General features: G+C 40.6%; 1 protein-coding gene across 1 annotated transcript; it reads right to left on the bottom strand.

Annotated features, from left to right (window-relative positions):
- Nucleotides 1-371: 371 nt before the first annotated feature.
- Nucleotides 372-19,258, bottom strand: EMC3 (ER membrane protein complex subunit 3). The gene is made up of 8 exons (XM_045861852.3): nt 18,914-19,258; nt 11,141-11,198; nt 10,710-10,803; nt 9,093-9,197; nt 7,695-7,776; nt 7,349-7,428; nt 6,094-6,176; nt 372-1,586 (listed from the first exon to the last, which is right to left on the bottom strand). The coding sequence occupies exons 1-8, from the start codon at nt 19,066-19,068 to the stop codon at nt 1,458-1,460; spliced, it is 786 nt and encodes a 261-aa protein (XP_045717808.1). The 5' UTR covers nt 19,069-19,258; the 3' UTR covers nt 372-1,457.
- Between the last annotated feature and the right edge of the window lie 7 nt (nt 19,259-19,265).

The following is a 19,265-nucleotide window of genomic DNA, read 5'->3' as shown; positions in this document are numbered from 1 at the left end:
GTGCATTACTCTGGAGGGGAGGGTCAGAGCTTCAGAATATGTGTCTCTCTAATGAGTTCCTTGAGGGCAGGGGTCACATCTTTTTTTTTTTTTTAAAGATTTTATTTATGAGAGAGAGAGAGAGCACTCACGAGCTGGGGGAGGGGTGGGGGGGGGCGGGGAGAGGGAGAAGCAGACTTCCCGCTGAGCAGGGAGCCTGATGAGGGGTTTCATCCCAGGACCCTGGGACCATGACCTGAGCCGAAGGAGGACGCTTAACAGACTGAGCCACCCAAGCACCCCACATCTTTTTCATCTTTAACTCTTCAGCACTGATCCACAAGACACTTATAACTGTGGCAGAAGGCTGTTAGTGACCCACAGAGGCAACGTTTTATAGGCAGAGAAAACAGAAAGTTTTAATTGCTGGTCAAGAGTTGTTTGTTCTTGATTGCAGCGTTCAACATGCAAATTACATTCACCTCTTGGTACAGAAATGGCGCCCTGCCACTTCCCAGGGACCGTTAATCCAGACGGAATGATTTCCTGGGCCAACCTTCACTACGTGTCTGCCAGCAATTGCCCTTTCTCCCTTCTTACAGCGATATGTAAACTCTCTTATCCAGAGTAACTGGGAAATGAGGTCTTTCGTTCAACTGAGTAGCCATATTCGGTATAGCACTGTTGATCTGTCAACGGATTTGATATCTTCTGAACTCCAGCTCAAGACCTCAGATTATGTATCCTATCTTTGATGATCCCAAAGGCACTTGAGAATCCGGCAGTGTCTCAGTGTTGCCGATTTTCACTGGACAGTGTTAAGAGACAGAAGGCTGGCTAAGTCTGTCCTAGCCCTGGGTATTCACTCTGAAAAGAGCTTATCTGAATCAGGTTTTGACCCATTTGCTCTTTATGTCACTCTGTAGGCTCAAAAGGAACAACACAGGGAGCTTTCACTTTGCTCATCCATAGCTCCTAAATTTTCAGTAATGAAAATGTATCATTTGTGTGAAGAAAGTTGCAGAAATACTAACAAAAAATTAAAGGTAAAACACAAGGGGTGTTTGGATCCCAAGAAAACAGGTGTTTGTTGTGGTTAGAAGTCAGGCTGACTGTGCTTAATAATTAGGGTATAACTGACAATGCTTTTTCCAAAGACTGAATTTTTGCTAAGTTTTATATATTATTACTAGCTTGAGTATTCCCCCTTTCTTTGACTTTCATTATCAGAGTCACCAGAAGGAAAATGTAAAACATTTTAAAAATAGCCATTTCCGGGTAAGTCATCTAGCACAGACTCCTCAAATGTCTCTAGTTTCAGACATACAGGGGAACCTGGCTCAGATAAGAACACTTCCTGCTGAACACCCTGCCGGCTCATGCATCCTCCTTTTTATTCTGAGAGGCTTCCAGCTCAAACCAAAGTTACAAAGTTAACCGCTACTCTGAGTTCCTGACAGTAAATCCCTGCGTGGTCTTCAAAAAATAGAGGTCTGTAATTCCTTCTTGAACATGCCTTCGAAGTGGAGGTCTTTGGCCATGAGCTCCTCTTCGACATCATCCAGTGCCCACTGGTGATCCGTCAGCTCCAAAGCTTCCCACTCTGTCTGCAAAGGAAGAAGACACCAGGGAAGGGAGAGAAGGGCTGTTACTAAGAGCAGTGCTGATGTGGCTGGCCAACAGCTGGATTAAGCTATTTACACGTATAGACTCATTTACTCTATGAGGTAGGGGCTGCCACCTGCCCTGTGCACCCCCGTGCTCAATTTGTAGGCAAAGAGAATAAGGCTAAAAAAGGTAAAATAATTTGTCTGAGGTCACTAGAGCTAGTAACTAATTACATTTCTCAAATAGTCTATTAACGCTGATTACTTTTGCCTTTAATTAGTAGGTTTAAAAAAATGCTTTAGAAAAGATAATATGCAATACACATGTTAGCTCATGGCTTTTTAAAAAAATTTTTATTTAAATTCTAGTTAGTTAACACACAATGCAATACTGGATTCAGGAACAGAATTCAGTGATTCATCACTTACATGCAACACCCAGCGCTCATCACAACACGTGCCCTCCTTAATACCCATTACCCATCTAGTCCATTCTCCCACTCACCTCCCTCCATCAACCCTGTTTGTTCTCTATCGTTAAGAGTCTCTCATGATTTGTTTCCCTCTCTCCCCGCTCCCCATATGTTCGTCTCTTTTGTTTCTTAAATTCCACGAGTGCAATCATATGGTATTTGTCTTTCTCTGACTGACTTCACTTAGTATAATACATTCTAGCTCCATCCACATCATTGCAAATGACAAGATTTCATTTTTTGATTGCTGAGTAATATTCCATTGTGTGTGTGTGTGTGTGTGTGTATACACACATCTTTATCCATTTGTTTTGTTTTTTTTAAGATTTTATTTATTTATTTGAGACAGAGAGAGAACAAGAGCAGGGGGAGAGGGGCAGAGGAAGAGGAAGGGCGAGAATCAGACTCCCCACTGAGCAAGGAGTCCGATGTGGGGCTCGATCTCAGGACCCTGGGATCATGACCCAAGCCAGAGGCAGGCACTTAACCAACTGAGCCACCCAGGCGCCCCTCCATTCTTTGTTTAAAAATACAATTCACATACCATAAGCTTCACCCTTGGAATATGTACAATTTAGTGGTTTTTAGTATGTTCACAAAGACCATCACAACTACCTAATTCCAGAACACTTTCATCACCACAAAAAGAAACTGTTTCAAATAGCAGATGCTCCCCATTAAATCCCTCCCCCAACCTCTGGCAACTACCACTTCACTTTCTTTGGATTCATCTATTCTGGATACAATGTATGGCTTTTTCTTACTGGTTTCTTTCACTTATGATATTTTCAAGGTTCCTCCCTGCTGTAGCATGTATCAGTACATCATTCCTTTTTGTTAAATATTCCACTGAACACTTTCATTGACCATACACTGTTATGTATATTCCAAAATGTTTCATTTTGTTCATCTGTTCATAAAATAATGGACATTTGGATTGTTTCTATTCTTGGACTACTAGGAATAGTGCTCTGAACGTTCTTTTTTTTTTTTTTTTTAAGATTTTATTTATTCATTTGACAGAGAGAGAGACAGCGAGAGAGGGAACATAAGCAGGGGGAGTGGGAGAGAGAGAAGCAGGCTTCCCGCTGAGCAGGGAGCACAACGCGGGGCTTGATCCCAGGACCCTGGGATCATGACCTGAGCCGAAGGCAGATGCTTAACGACTGAGCCACCCAGGTGCCCCCCCACCTTTTATTTAAAGATTTATTTGACACACAGAGAGAGAGAGAGCACAAGCAGGGGCAGTGGCAGGCAGAGGGAGAGGGAGAAGCAGGCTCCCAGCAGATCAGGGAGCCTGATGCAGGGCTCGATCCCAGGACCCTGGGATCATGACCTGAGCTGAAGGCAGACGCTTAACGGAGTGAGTCACCCAGGGGCCCCTCTGAACATTCTTGTACAAGTTTTTGTGTGGGCTTAAGTTTTCAATTCCCTTGGCTATTTACCTCAGTGCGGCATTGCTGGTCATATGGAAATTATGTTTAGGGGAGGGGGGTGGGAGGATGGGTTAGCCTGGTGATGGGTATTGAGGAGGGTACGTTCTGCATGGAGCACTGGGTGTTATGCACAAACAATGAATCATGGAACACTACATCTAAAACTAATGATGGAATGTATGGGGATTAACATAACAATAAAAATTAAAATAAATAAATGAAAGAAAGAAAGAAAGAAAGAAAGAAAGAAAGAAAGGAAGAAAAATTATGTTTAACTTTTTGAGGATAGGCTAAAAACTGCTTTCCAAAGTGGCTGCACCATTACCAGCAAGTAGGATGATTCCAATTTCTCCACATCCTTGTCAACACCTGTTCGTGTCCATCTTTTTTATTATAGTCACCGAGTGAGTCACTGTGGTTTTGATTTGCATTTCTCCAATGGCTAACAATGTTGAGCATGCTTTCATGAGCTTATTGGGTATTTGTATATCTTCTGTGGAGAAATGTTTGTTCAAAACTTTTGCCCATTTTTAACTGGGATATCTTACTACAGCTGAGTTCTGAGAGTTCTTTATTCTGAATACTAGACCCTTATTAGAGATATGATTTGCAAACATGTTCTCTAATACTATCTTTTCATTTTCTTGATGGTGCCCTTCGAAGTACAAAAGTTTTCATTTTTACAAAGTTCCATTTATTTTTCCTTTGTCGCTTATACTTTTAGTGTCATGTCTAAGAAGTCACTGCCTAATCCAGCGTCAAACATTTTACACCTATGTTTTCTTCTAAGGGTTTTATAGTTTTAGCTCTTACACCACTTAAAGTTTTTTTCTTTTTTTTACTGTGGTAATATATATATAACATAAAATTTGCCACTTTTAACCTTTGTAAGTATACAATTCAATGGCATTAATTATATTCACAATGTTGTGCAACCATCAAGACTATGTATTTCCAAAAATTTTCATCCCCTGAAACAGAAACTCTGTACCCAGTCAGCAGTAAGACTGTTCTTTCCCCCACCGAACTGTCTTGGCACCTCTGACAAAAGTCAATTGATCTTAAACGTATGGGTTTATTTCTGACCTCTCAATTCCACTCCACTGATCTATAGATCCTTATGCCAGTACCACACAGTCTTGATTACTGTAGCTCTGAAGTAGGTTTTAAAATCGGGAAGTGTGAGTCTTCCAACTTTATTCATATTAAAGTTTTTTGGGCTATTCTGGGTCTCTTGCATTTCCATATGACCTTTAGGATCAGCCTGTCAATTTCTGCAAAAAAGGTACGTGGAATTTTGAGAGGGACTGTATTGACTCTGTAGATCAATTTTGGGAGTACTGCCATCTTGACAATATTAAGTCTTCTAATCCATGAACATGGATGTCTTTCCATTCATTCAGGTCTTACCTAATTTCTTTCAGCAAAGCCTTGTAATTTCAGTGTACAAGTCTTGTCTTTCTTTTGTTGAATTTATTTCTAAGTATTTTATTCATTTTGATACTATTGTAAATGGAATTTTTTTTTTAAAGATTTTATTTATTTATTTGCCAGAGAGAGAGTGAGAGAGAGAGAGAGAGAGAGTGCGCAATAGTACAAGCAGGAGGGATGGCAGGCAGAGGGAGAAGCGGCTCCTTGCTGAGCAGGGAGCCCGATGCGGACGCTATCCCAGAGCCCTGGGATCATGACCTGAGCCGATGGTAGACGCTTAACTGACTGAGCCACCCAGGCATCCCTGGAATTTTTTTCTTAATTTCATTTTCAGATTTTTTATTACCAGTGTGTAGAAATACAACTGATTTTTGCATCTTTACCCTGCATCTTCTAAAACCTTGCTGGACTTGTTTGTTAGCTCTACACAGTTTTTCTTGTGGGTTGTTTACAATATTCTATATACAAGACCATGTCATCTTGTAAACAGATCATTTCCTTCTTCCTTTCTAATGTGGATGCCTTTTATTTCTTCTTGCCTAACGGCCCTGGCTAATCATCCAGCACAACGTTCAACAGAAGTGGCATGAGTGGATATTCTTATCTTGTTCCTAATCTTAGGGGAAAAGCTGTTAGTGTTTCACCACTGAGTATGATGTTAGCTGTGGGTTTTTCATAGATGCCTTTCATCAAGATGAGCAAATTCCCTTCTATTTCTAGTTTTTATCATGAAAAATTAGTGAGATTTTGCTGTACAAAAATTATACTGGACTTTACATATTACAGAATCATTTCATGAAAAGGCTTTAAGTATTGATCTTTTTTTTTTAAATGAAATTTATATCTGATGCCCACAGGTTCCAAAATAGCTCAAAATATCCTAAATGTTTACCTGGCGTCTCTGAATGGACTCTTACAGCTTCATTTACAGTGTGGATTAAATTTGAGTAAGCGTTTAAAAACTAGGTAAAAGTACCAAGAATCTCCAATTTATTTAACAGCTGACTCTGTCTAAGGAATAAGAAATATGTAAGCAAAAATTCATTTTTGCTAAATTTAAATGATGGAACCATACATATCACACTCTCTTCAGGGAACCGGTCTTTAAAGTAACTGTCCGCTAATGCCTTTCGGAGTTTAGTGAAGCTACATGAGGTGTGAGTGTACCTTGAAAGCTTTGTTGGTGTCTGCGGGCATGGCCATGGCTGCTCCCGTCATCTGCTCCTGCATCATCCGTGACTGGTCCGCGGCTGCAGTATAAGACACACCTATGTGACCGCCGGGGCTCGGCAAGCACCCAGCACCCTCTCGGAAAAACGGTCCTCACGCAACACGGACAGATGCTCAGGAATGGATGCGAGCACTGCATGACAGATTCCCTGACTGGCCCTCCCACACACTGGCTATGTGACCTAGGGAAAGTCACTTTACCTCTCCTGAAAAGTGGGCATGATAATAACAGAAGGTAACTGAAGGAAGTGCTACACTTTATTTCAAATATAAACAATAACTACAGCCACCGAGGCTGTAGTATTTCAAATGTAAACAATAACTACAGCTCAAGCCAAGGTATTGAGCAACTACCTTATGCCAGGTACTTTACTAAGTGCTTTCCATATTCTACCTCATTTACTCCTCACAACAAACTCTGAAGCTAATTATTTAGGTCTCTGTTTTACGAATGAGCACAGGATTCAAGTGGTTAAGTCACTTGCCCAAGGTCCCAGCCATGAAATAAGAGAGCCAGGATTGGTCCTGGGAAGAACTCTAGTCAATGAACTAACTGCTCAAACCAGGCCTTGTTTCAGCTTCAGTTTACAGGCTTACATTACTGGTACTGGATTCCTCACAGGAGGCTTTCAGACTTTAGGGAACTAAATATTACCCCCATGATTTCCAGGGAGAATTCAGATCTTCAGTTGACCCTGGAATTTTTTTTTTTTTTAAGATTTTTTTATTTATTTGACAGAGGGAGACACAGCAAGAGAGGGAACACAAGCAGGGGGAGTGGGAGAGGGAGAAGCAGTCTTCCTGCAGAGCAGGGAGTCTGATGTGGGGCTCGATCCCAGGACTCTGGGATCATGACCTGAGCCGAAGGCAGACGCCCAACGACTGAGCCACCCAGGCGCCCCTGGAATTTTTTTTTTTAAAGATTTTAAATAGTCTCTGCACCCAGGGTGGGGCTTGAACTTACAACCCTGAGATCAAGAGTTGCATGCTCCACCGACTGAGCCAGTCAGGCTCCCCGACCCTGGAATTTTTAAGACTCTTGCAGAATACCTCAGAAACTTTAGAAGTTTAGGGAGTAAAGCATGGTATTTGACTATGCTAACAAACATAACAGCCTATAGGAGTTTTCTGGCCCTGGCATGGGTGATTGTCTATCAAAGTATTTGCTTATTAAACCCAACATGCTTCTTACCATTATCTTGGCCCAGAATCAGAGAGTAAATGCTCCGAAGCCCAAAGACATTGAGGAAGTACCAGGATGCAGAACTCACCCTAGGAAAGCAAAAGTGAAACAACATAGGTAGTTATTTTAGAATTAACAGAGTTCACACTTTTCTATCACCCAAAGAGTATATAAAGAAATCACTTGGGGTAGGCTAAAAGTTGTCATAATCCACCCATGGCATTTTCAGTGGCGTTTCAATGAGAAAAACCAAAAATCTATTCCAGTGAAGTATGCAAACTGGAAATCCTGTTCTTTAAGGGACATCGGTTTTAGATTTTGTTTTGTGTTTTTATAAAGGAAAGAAAATTCTTACCAGGATGCATCTAATGTGAGTAGTTCAATTCCCTGTTGCAGCATAGGCTTAAAACGGAGAGTCAGTGGAAATGGGACCTTGGCTGCAGAAAAGAGAGAGAAAGTTTACAATCTTTCCTTGCTGTTTTTAGAACAGTTCAAGCATGAATGCATGTAATCCTTCCCTGAGGAGGTGGAAACTCTGTACCATACAGTTTGAAAATGATTTCTACCAGGAAATTTGTGTCAATTTCTGAAAAAAAAATAACAGTCAAATGTCACTCTGTTATAGTTCCTTGAACTCCAGCTTCTCTATTGCTTAACAACAGGGACTCTGGCTGAGTTATGACTTAAAATTAGAAAAGAAACTTGCACTAAACTGTTAAACCCAAAGTGGAATATATACATATATTGAACTACATTCCTGAAAAATGAAATTGATTCAAAACAAATTATAAACAAATAGACAAACAACTCACTGCAATACTTAGAAAATGAAGTCAAAATAGAAACATGCTGGGGTGCCTTTGTGGCTCAGTCGTTAAGCATCTGCCTTTAGCTCAGGTCATGATCCCAGGGTCCTGCTTGGCAGGAAGCCTGCTTCTCCCTCTCCCACTTCTCCTGCTTGTGTTCCCTCTCTCGCTGTGTCTAGCTCTGTCAAATAAATAAAATCTTAAAAAAAAAAAAAAAAAAAGAAACATGCTTCCCTTCATCCTACTTAACTAGAATTAATTTTGGATACAAATGAGCAAGCCATTCACTTAAGTTCCTATTTGTAAAAAAGCATCCACATTGGGCGCCTGGGTGGCTCAGTTGGTTAAGCGACTGCCTTCGGCTCAGGTCATGATCCCAGGGTCCTGGGATCGAGTCCCACATCGGGCTCCCGGCTCAGCGGGGAGCCTGCTTCTCCCTCTGACCCTCGCCCCTCTCATGCTGTTTCTCGCTCGCTCTCAAATAAATAAATAAATAAAATCTTAAAAAAAAAAGAAAAAAAGCATCCACATCATGAACTAATGATGAGTTTGGGATAAGAGCCATAACATCATGGCATGTTAATTTTTTTCAAAGAATGTGATTAGTTTCCAGGGCACCTGGGTAGCTCAGTTGGTGAAGTGTCTGCCTTTGGCTCAGGTCAAGATCTCAGGGTCCTGGGACATGTTGGGCTTCCTGCTCAGCAGGGAGCCTGCTTCTCTCTCTCCCTCGCCCTGTGCCCTTCCCCCTGCTCATGCTTGCTCTCTCATGCTCTCCCTCTCTCAACTAAATACCATCTTAAAAAAAAAAAAAGACTGTGATTAGTTTCCAATAGAGGATATGGGACCCGTTATTTTAGTGTCTCAGCAGCACTTGGATTTCTCTGAACAGGGATATGGGAAAGGATCACAGATAAGTGAACCTGAAGTCTTCCAGGTCTGTAACTTACTTGTGACAAAGCCTGAGAAAGTCATGTTGATCCATCCACCAATGAGAATCATAGGGAGCACATTTGTTACATTGCCTTTCATCATGTCTGTGAGCATAGTGGGATCTATGACAAAAACAAGAGACCACAACATTTTACCACTGTTGGCAGGGACTTCTCCCTGATTTTCTATAAACTTTTAATTTACATGATCATTAAATACAAGTTCACTGTAAAAAATTCAAATGACTTGGAAACATAGGATGTAGACAGTTTCTCTGAGCCCACTCTGAATACTTTTAACTGTTTGTTGCATATCCTTCCATCTTTATACATATGTGTATAAATATACATGTATATGTATACACACAACAGTTTCCATATATACACAATGAAGGGATATTATGCTTACTAATCCGCTTCTTAATTTTAAAAAAGTAAATATATTGTAAATGGTATTTTTCACATTGGTATATCTCTCTCACTATTTTCATGTGTGCATAGGAATCTACTATGTGGTCACACTTATTACTTTTGGATGGACCTATAGATTGTTCCTGTCAGATTGTCCTTCAACAATAGCGAGAGGGCCTAACTTCCCATGACTTTGACAGTAGCAGCTTTGTGAAGCTTTCAATCTTTGCCAGTTTAATGGTCTAAAAAGGACATCTTGGGGGCGCCTGGGTGGCTCAGTTGCTTAAGCATCAACTCTAGATTTTGGCTCAGGTCATGATCTCAGGGTCATGTGTTTGAGCCCTACACTGGGCTCTGTGCTCTGTGGGGAGTCAGTTTGAGATTCTCTCTTTAGCTCCTTCTGCTTCTATCCCCCAACCCCTATCTTGTGTGTGCACATCTCTCTCTCTCTCTCTCTCTCAAATAATTAAATCTTAAAAAAAAACTTAAAAGGATATCTTGTTCTAATTTGCATTCCGTGGATTTTAGTGAAGTCAAATATCTTCATACACAAATTGGTCTTTTGTTTCTTGTGAGTTTTCTAAAAGACTTATTAAAACCAATTGCTGTACCTTCTGTCTGGGTTTCTTACCAAAGAAATGAGTATTAAAATGAGAGGACAGCCAACACAGAATAAATTATTTTGTTTTACTTTAAAAGTGCTGTATTTTTTCACATGACTAGGGTCAGTGGAAGTAAGAAATCTGTTAGAGCAAAAACTGTAGGGTGGACCAAGCAACCATGTCTGACAAAGAAATGGCTGGCCTAGGGAAGTGGTTAAGAGCTCCTCCTCTTTCAGACAGAAGCTGGGTGGCCATCTGTCAGCAACGGGATCCAGGCACTGGGTAGGAGCTGGGACTGGGATGCTTTTCCAACTGTGCTCTGCAGAGCCCTGGGTCCTGAGGAACAGCAAAGGGAAGAGACAAAGGGACGATGGCTCTAGCTTTCTCACCCCCCAGCCAAGGGCTCTTTTTTTTAAATCCACTTTATACATTGGGGTTCCCAGATGATTTATTTGAAAAAGAGAGCTCCACTTGTGTAGATCCCTATACTAGACAATCTCTAAGGCCCCTGAGATTATTCTCTCATACAATTTAACATTTAAATAAATTCACATCCTCCCTGCCCTCCCCCCAACTCCTGTTAAGAATCTTCCTTAAAGATGACAGAAGGGAGTAAACATACCAGTCATAGGAGAAGGAGGCACTACCTTCCTTTTAGTTTTTTTGAAAAATCCATCCTCTGGGTTGTTGAAGTAATATTTTCGTGTCAAGAAAGACTAGTAGAAAAGAGAGCTTTTTAAGTCTTAAAACTGTGACATAGCAAGTTGTCAAATTATTCCCCAGAGGTTTAGTCAGAAGGCCCTTGGAATAGGTTGTTACACTCAGAGCTGGCCGCCTACTTGGCAGCCAACCTGACACTTTAGCTGAGTCACATTTAAAAACAATTTCCTAAGAAGGGCAAGGTCACAATGACAGCAGATATCACTAGGCCACAGCTTAATTACAGATTTGCCAAACTTCAGCTTTCCCCAAAGAGTCCCCTCATTAAACATTCAGATATCTACTGCCCTCAACAGTGAGTCATGGAGCTTTCAATAAAAGATAAATGAGTACCTGTTTGGGAATGTATTTTCCATTTTCCCTGAGGACTCTGCTCCGAATTAGGACTTGACTGAAAAATACAACCAAGACAATGAGATTTTTAAAAGCGAAACACTAGAAGAAAATGAGAGAATAAGAGTGGAAGACCTATTTAAATACAAGAGAGAACCTATTTGGCAACAGTCCTGTGGGGACACTTTTCAAAATACAAGTGTCCTTAAAACCAATATAACATATTTAACCCAAAAATCAGGTCTTCAAAAAAGAAGTCACTATGTTTATGAACAAAAGATTTCTGAGGAAGGCACATTTGGAACATCACACTCAGCTTTTTCTTACTTTTTAAGAAGCTAAGAAGGAACTTTCTCTGTGTGAAAAAAGTAACAGTTGGATGCTCCTCAGAAGATCTGGGGGCAGGAGGAGGGAGGAAGGGTGAGGATAAAAGAAAGAACTTCTAAAACCCCACAGAGAAATGAGTACAGGATTTGACAGGGTTGTTCCCTGACAGACAACAAATAGAAATTCCAGCAGGATTCAGACCGTTAGTAAACTCTCAATAAACATTTACTGAGGGCGCCTGGGTGGCTCAGATGGTTAAGCGTCTGCCTTCGGCTCAGGTCATGATCCCAGGGTCCTGGGATCGAGTCCCGCATCGGGCTCTCTGCTCCTTGGGAGCCTGCTTCTCCCTCTGCCTCTCTCTCTCTGTCTCTCATGAATAAATAAATAAAAATCTTTAAAAAAATAAATAAATAAATAAACATTTACTGAATTAATAAATTATTTGGTGATATCTGACTATAATTGATCATTAAAGATAACAGAGTGCGATGAAAGTAGGTGGTGCTAAGATACAGATGCCAAACAGAACAGAGATCAAAATACCAATGTTTGCTAGGTTTTCAAAAGTTGTTTTAATGGGGGCGGCGGGCACCTCCTTAAGTTCATGGAAATACTTCTTGAAAAGTGAAAAAAAATGCAGACAGAAAGGAACATAAAAGCCGTGCTTGGTTTTCTCTCTACTCCTTAGTATAAACCACCTGCTCTAATCAGGGTCCCCTTGTCACCTTATGCATATTCTAGCCTTTCCACGTGCTGGGAATGCTTTAGTGCTCCTCTCCTTCACGAGTTCTGCCCCATCATACTGTAACACCTTCTTTAAGCCCTGCCTTCTCCATGAAACTCTGCCTGGGGCCTTCATGAAATTCTCTCTGGTCTTCCTCCTCTTGACCTCGTTGTACTGTACAGTTGACTGCTCATACACAGGCCTACAGAGGTGACATGCAATATGTTCTGTCCCTGGGAGCTAGTCTAAAGGTACTCCAAGTGTGGCCTATGTACCAGTGCTGGTCTGTGACGAGGTTAAGCGCAGATATTGAGAGTAAGGGTTTAGAAACGTTTATAATAATTTGGTATTTCCACAACATCCAAATAAATATATACTACAGTATTTTACAAAAGCATCAGTCTATGATAGATTGGAAATAAAAAACAAAAAACAAAAAACTGGTCCTTCATCACTGATGGTTTAGGCAGCATTGGGTCTAGAGTAATGGGTAAAAATTTAAGCTCTGGAGTTGAACAGATGGGTTCAAATCCTGGCTCTGCCACTCATTAGGTATGTGATCTTGGCTGAGTCATTTAAATTCCCCATGCCTCCTTTCATATTCTGCACAATAACAGATTTGTTCTCATTGGACAAATACCTCTTGAGCTTCTAAATGCCATGTACTATTAGGTGACATGAACAACAGTGATCAAAAAGCAAATATCTCGGGGTGCCTGGGTGGCTCAGTCATTAAGCGTCTACCTTCAGCTCAGCTCATGATCCCAGGGTCCTTGAATGGAGCCCTGCATCGGGCTCCCTGCTCAGCGGGAAGCCTGCTTCTCCCTCTCCCACTCCCCCTGCTTGTGTTCCCTCTCTCACTGTGTCTCTGTCAAATAAATAAATAGAATCTTAAAAAAAAAAAAAGCAAGTATCTCAGGGCACTTGGGTGGTTTAGTCAGTTAAGTGGCCGACTCTTGATTTTGGCTTAGGTCATGATCTCAGGGTCCTGGGATCAGGTCCTTCATCGGGCTCTGCACTTGGGTGGGGGGAGCGTGCTTGAGGATTCTCTCCTTCTCCCTCTGCTCTCTCTCTCTCTCTCTCTCAAGTAAATAAATCTTAAAAAAACAAACCAAATATCTTATGAAAATTAACGTCTAGTGGGAGAGAAAGACACTGATTAAATAACCACAGTAATAAATGTGAAATTCATCTATTATGTCCTAGGAAAGAGAGATGGATGGTATGGTGGGAGTACACAATATGGGGATTTGACCATGTCTAGGAAGTCAAGATCTGGGAAAAAGCTTTGATGATGATGCATGACTATATTGGAATCTTAAGGACAACTAGAGATTACCTTGGCAAAGTGCTGGAGGGAACAGCATGGGCAAAAGCCCTACAGCAGGCATAAAGACTATGTCTCTGAGGACCTGAGAAAAGGCCACATGGCTAGAAGAAAGAGAACTACAGAAAACATGGTGAAAATGAGACTTGAGAGACGTGCAAGAGACATACTATATAAGGCCACATGCACCCCAGTGTATTTTTTTTAATCGTGGTAAAAAATACATAACATAAAATTTATCACTATAATCCTATTTAAACACACAGTTCAGTAGTACATATACAAACACAAACACAATGGAATATTAGCCACGAGAAAGGAGATCCTGCCCTCTGCAACAACATGGTTGAAACTTGAGGGCATTATGCTAAGTGAAATTAGCCAGAGAAAGACAAACACTGTATGATCTCACTTTTATTTGGAATCTTTAAAAAAAAAAGTCAAATTAATAGAAACAGAAAGTAAACTGGTGGTTACTGGGGGATAAGGGAGATGGGGAGATGCTGACCAAAAGATACAGTTATAAGATGACTGGGGGTTTAACATATAGTATAGTGACTATAGTCAATAGAACTGTGTAATATACTTGAAATTTATTGAGAGTAGACCTTAAGCATTCTTGTGAGGTGATACATATGTTAATTAACTGGATTGTGGCAATCAATTCAGAAAGTATATATATGTCAAACTGTCACACTGCTACAAAATGTATTGAAATGTGACACATGCTATAACATTGGGTGAGCCTTGAAAACATTATGCTAAGTAAAATAAGAAGGCACAGAGGGACAAATATTGTATGATTCCACTTACATAAGGTACCACTCAAATTCATAGAAACAGAAAGTAGAATGCTGGTTGCAGGAACTGGGTGGAGAAGAGATGGGGAGTTATTACTTAATATGTTCAAAGTTTGGGATGACGAAAATACTTTGGAAGTGAATGATGGGGATGGGTGCACAACAATATACTGACTGAGAATATACTTATTGCCACTGAACTGTACACTTAAAAATAGTTAAAAAAAAAAAAAAGAGTGGGGCACCTGGCTGGCTTCATTGGTGGAACGTGTGACTCTTGACCTCAGGGTTGTGAGTTCGGACCCCATGTTGGGTATGGAGAGTACTTAAAAAAAAAAAAAAGGAGCAAAAGGGAAATACTGAAGATTTTAAGCTGAGTTCTTTGTATATATCATTTCATTTAAAGTGATTACCACGGCATGTGGCATATCCTAAGCACTAGATTAAAGGTATCTATTATTTTTCTTTTGCATGTTTTGTCACTTGGACTGAAAATCCCTGAGAGTAGGGTCTTGGCCTTGTCATATCTCGTATCCTATAGCATATGGTACAGTGCAGAGCGCATGGTAGATCATCAGTAAAAACTTGTTCACTGTGGATAATAATTCAGGTCTTCTTCAGGCACTGTAATCAACAGAAATTCAGTTACATCTCCTATATTTTCACTGCTGAGCAATTTTGTAGAACTGGGATTGAGAACCATGACCTTGAGGTATTTCAACCCTAAATCAAGGCAAGCTTAAATTATCCTGTATATTCTAAACACTCAGTTTCTCTGAGGTCTGCAGATGCTACAAGAAATTTTTAATTTTGCATTTCCATTTCTATTACTCTTGAAAAATAAGTTCTTATACTGGTTATAAAGATAAAGCTCTTTTGCATTGATAATTTGCAAGTGAAAGACATTTTCTTAAAAGAAAGCTTTAGTTTTTTTTTTTTTTTTATTAAGTAGGCTCCACACCCACCCACTCTAAGATCAAGACCTAAGCTGAGATCAAGAGTCAGATGCTTAACCAACCTGGCCACCCAGACACCCCGAAAGCTTTAGTTTTTAAAGTTGGTATTTCTCAAATTCGAGTTTAATCATATATTAAAGACCTGAGTTTGTTTTTTTCCTTTCCTAAGAGTCAGTATATTCTTTGAGCTTGAGCACCATTTTTTCCATTCTATCCCCAACTATGGTCTAATATATTTTCTTCATTTATCTTTCAGTTTTGGTTTAATATATTTTAGAAAAATTTAATAAGTTTTGAGGCACCAAAAGCTTAATAATTTATGAAACCAAACATTCCATTTTGCGATCATTCAGGCTAATGGAAACTTATATTTAGAGGAATGTTTTACAATCAGAAAACGTTTTGACTTGGTTTTTTGGCAGGTTCAGAACCATGTGCTCAGCATTCTATCCAAGTTCACAGGATGACTTGGTGGGGTACCGTAACACCATGTTGGAACTGGCATGATCCAGACATCTCACATAAAGGAACAATTATGACTAGAGAGGTTCTCCATGGAGGTGGTACTGCCCTCTAGGGGACTTCTGGAAATCTGTGGAACTTTTTTGATTGTCAAAATGATGGGGTAGAGAAGAAAGAGAATGTAACTCATTTGTTAGGGGTAAGGGATGCTAAGTATTCCTCAATGCTGGAGACAGTTGTGCAATTCAAAGAACCATCTCATGTCTCACACTACTTTTGAATATCTCACTGAATTGCTTTTAATTATCTGAGCCTCAAACCTAATTCCATCTTTTTTTCCACAGGGAAGGAAGAAGTGATTTTTATATATATTCAATTTCCAGGTATGCAACCAAGTATATATAGGGAAAATTGCACTTTGTTTTGTTCAGAACTTTATCAAGTGTAGTTCCTCATTTAGTAAAATCACATCCAAAACCGCACTGCCTTCTGTAATATCTAAGTAGCGAATACTGTATCAGCCTAGAGTCGAACCTGTCCCAATTAAGGTGATTTTATAGTGAGGTGCATGCTTTGACTTTTGCATTGCACTTTTTTTTTTTTTTTAAGATTTTATTTATTTAACAGAGAGAGAGAGAGCGAGGGCAGGAACACAAGCAGGGGCAGTAGGAGAGGGAGAAGCAGGCTTCCCGCGGAGCAGGGAGCCCGATGTGGGACTCGATCCCAGGACCCTGGGATCATGACCTGAGCCGAAGGCAGACGCTTAACGACTGAGCCACCCAGGCGCCCTTGCATTGCACTTTTGAGGACCACTGTGAACAAGTATTTATGAAATAGAAATTAAATTATTTTTCTTTTATTTCTCCTTATTGTCACAACTAGGGCATTATGTTGTTTTTATTGAAGTACTGTTGACACACAATGTCACATTAGTTTCAGGTGTACAAAATAGTGATTTGACAACTCTATACATTATGGTGTGCTCATACGTGTAGCTACCATATGACACCATACAACGCTATTACACTATCATTGACTATACTCTATCTATCCCTCTATCTCCCTCCTCTCTGGCAACCATCAGTTTGTTCTCTGTATTTATGGGTCTGTTTCCGCTTTTGTTTGTTTTGTTTTTTTGATTTCACATATAAGTGAAATCATATGGTAATTGTCTTTCTCTGTCTGACTTATTTCATTTAGCATACAGTAGCCTCTAGGCCCATCCATGTTGTTGCAAACATTATGTTGTGTTTTTTTTAAGTATTTTTATTTATAGAGTGCATGAACTGTGAATTTCATCTTGGTTTAGAAAAAGGAGCTGTGGGGACGCCTGGGTGGCTCAGTCAGCTAAGCGTCTGCCTTCGGCTCAGGTCATAATGCGAGGGCCCTGGGATAGGGTCCCACATCAGGCTCCTTGCTCAGCAGGGAGCCTGTTTCTCCCTCTGCTTGCCACTCCCCCTGCTTGTGCTTGCTCTCGCTCTCTGACAAATAAATAAAATCTAAAAAAAAAGGGGGGGGAACTATGGGTGTGATATCATTCAGAAACATCACTCTGAAATCACATAGTGAACCAAGAGCAGAAAACTGTGGCAGAGAATCTATGACAGCAGCAATTGTGGTCAAGAGAATTTAACTTGGGGAGTGAGACTGATCTAAGTACAGGCACAATATTTTACAATTTTGGTTATTTTGGGTTAATTTCTCTGGCTTTCTTTTCTTCAACTGTAAAAATGAGTTCAGGATTATCTAACTTGGTGTGATTGTGAGGATAAAATGAGAACAATTTATTGGTGTCAGTAAATAAATGCTAAATATCTGAGCTCTCTTCACATTACATCTTTTTATAGCCTTCCTTTCTGTGGTGAACTGACTTCAGGTCTCTCCAGGAGGTTGGTTCTCATCAGTTCTGGAACTGATGCCACAGAAAAATTATTGAAGTGGCCCCTGTGGTGTTGTGGAAAGAACTCCAGACTTGGGAACCAGAAAATTTGCCCTCAAGTCCTGAATGTCATCATGTGTGACCATGGAACCTCTTAAGCCTCAGTTTCTATAAAATGGGACAGCAGCATCTATCTCATAAGAGTTGCTCTGAATTTTAAATAAGTTAATGAATGTAAGTGCTTAGCTTAGTGCCTGGCATAGAATAAGTGCTTAATAAATGTTTATTATTTTTATATTATTCTCAGCCTAATTGGGAAGCACAACTGAAAATGATAAAGCAGTGCTTCCCAAACTTCAGTCATTCTCATTCCATGGTTATGATTTTTGTTTTATTCACTAACACCTGTACTATTAAAAACTTAGTGTTTTTTACATATCAACTTTTTCTACTTATGTAAGTTTTAAAATAAATCTTTAAGTTGCCAGCCAATGGAAAACCAGTATTAGTTGCCACAAATAGAAACTTAACATAAACACAATAAAAACAAAACATAATTAAAATTTTAGTAAGATACTGTTGCCTGTGGAAAGTTCTGAGCCCGAAGCTTGCTCTTTCTTAAAATGGAAGATTAATGAGTGATAGCGAAGTGTTAAAGACACAGCACCATTTCCCTGAGATGATCTCTGAAAATAATCACAATGATTGACTGGAAAATGTTTTTTATTTTTATTTTTTATTTTAATATGGAGGGGGCACAAGTCTAGATACCTAAAATGATCTCAAATTACCTCTCTCCACAGATAAATACTGTAATGAAACACATGAGGAACAAGTTGCCTCTACTCCTGAAGGAGAAATGGTAATTACAATCCCTCACATTTTACGGCAATTTTACATTTGCATAGCACTTGGATACTTAGTATCTCAGCTGACCACCACAGTAGTTTGGTAAAACGAGTAGCGTAAACACACCTACCTCATATACAGTTCATAGATAAGAGGGTTGGCGACTGGCCTAACAACAGCAACAATTTTTTTGAGCACTTAATACATCCCAAGCCCTGTGCTAAAGGCTTTGTAGGCTTCATTTAAAATTTAATCCCCACACCTGCTCTATGAGGCATCTCCTGTTACCCTCATTTTACAGATGGCTAAAGTGAAACACAGAGGTAACACTGGCAAGGTCACCCAGCCAGTGGGGGCGCGATGTCAACCCGGACAAACTGACAATACCCCTGTACTTTCTTGCCCAAGGTCACGGGGGAGTGAGGCCGACGGAGAGGGAAGGCGCTGACCTGTCGGAGACTTGTTCCTGGGTGAGCTTCTTGTCGCTCTGCAGCAGGATGGACACGTAGTGGCGGATCATGCCCACAAAGAAGGTGATGATAACGATGGGTAGGACCACCCAAAGGCGGATGTTAGAGTCGAGCAGCAGCTCCGGCCCCGCCATCTTCACAGAGAGCCGGCTCCCATCCGCTGTAGTCGGGTTTCTCTTCCCCCGGGGCGCGAAAGCCCCTCTATGATTTCGCCTATGGGCCTTGTCACGCCTCTCAGTCTAGCTGGCCCGGGGCCCTACTCCAGCTTTGGCTCTCGCGCACTGCCCCCAGCCGCGCCACCTGGCCGCCCACTTCCGGCGCGGAAGTTTAG

Source organism: Mirounga angustirostris, unplaced genomic scaffold, assembly GCF_029215605.1.
Source record: "Mirounga angustirostris isolate CCGP_5_RB_7025 unplaced genomic scaffold, mMirAng1.0.hap1 SCAF_1, whole genome shotgun sequence".
Lineage (NCBI taxonomy): Eukaryota > Metazoa > Chordata > Mammalia > Carnivora > Phocidae > Mirounga > Mirounga angustirostris.
This window is presented reverse-complemented; position numbering and strand designations above follow the sequence as displayed.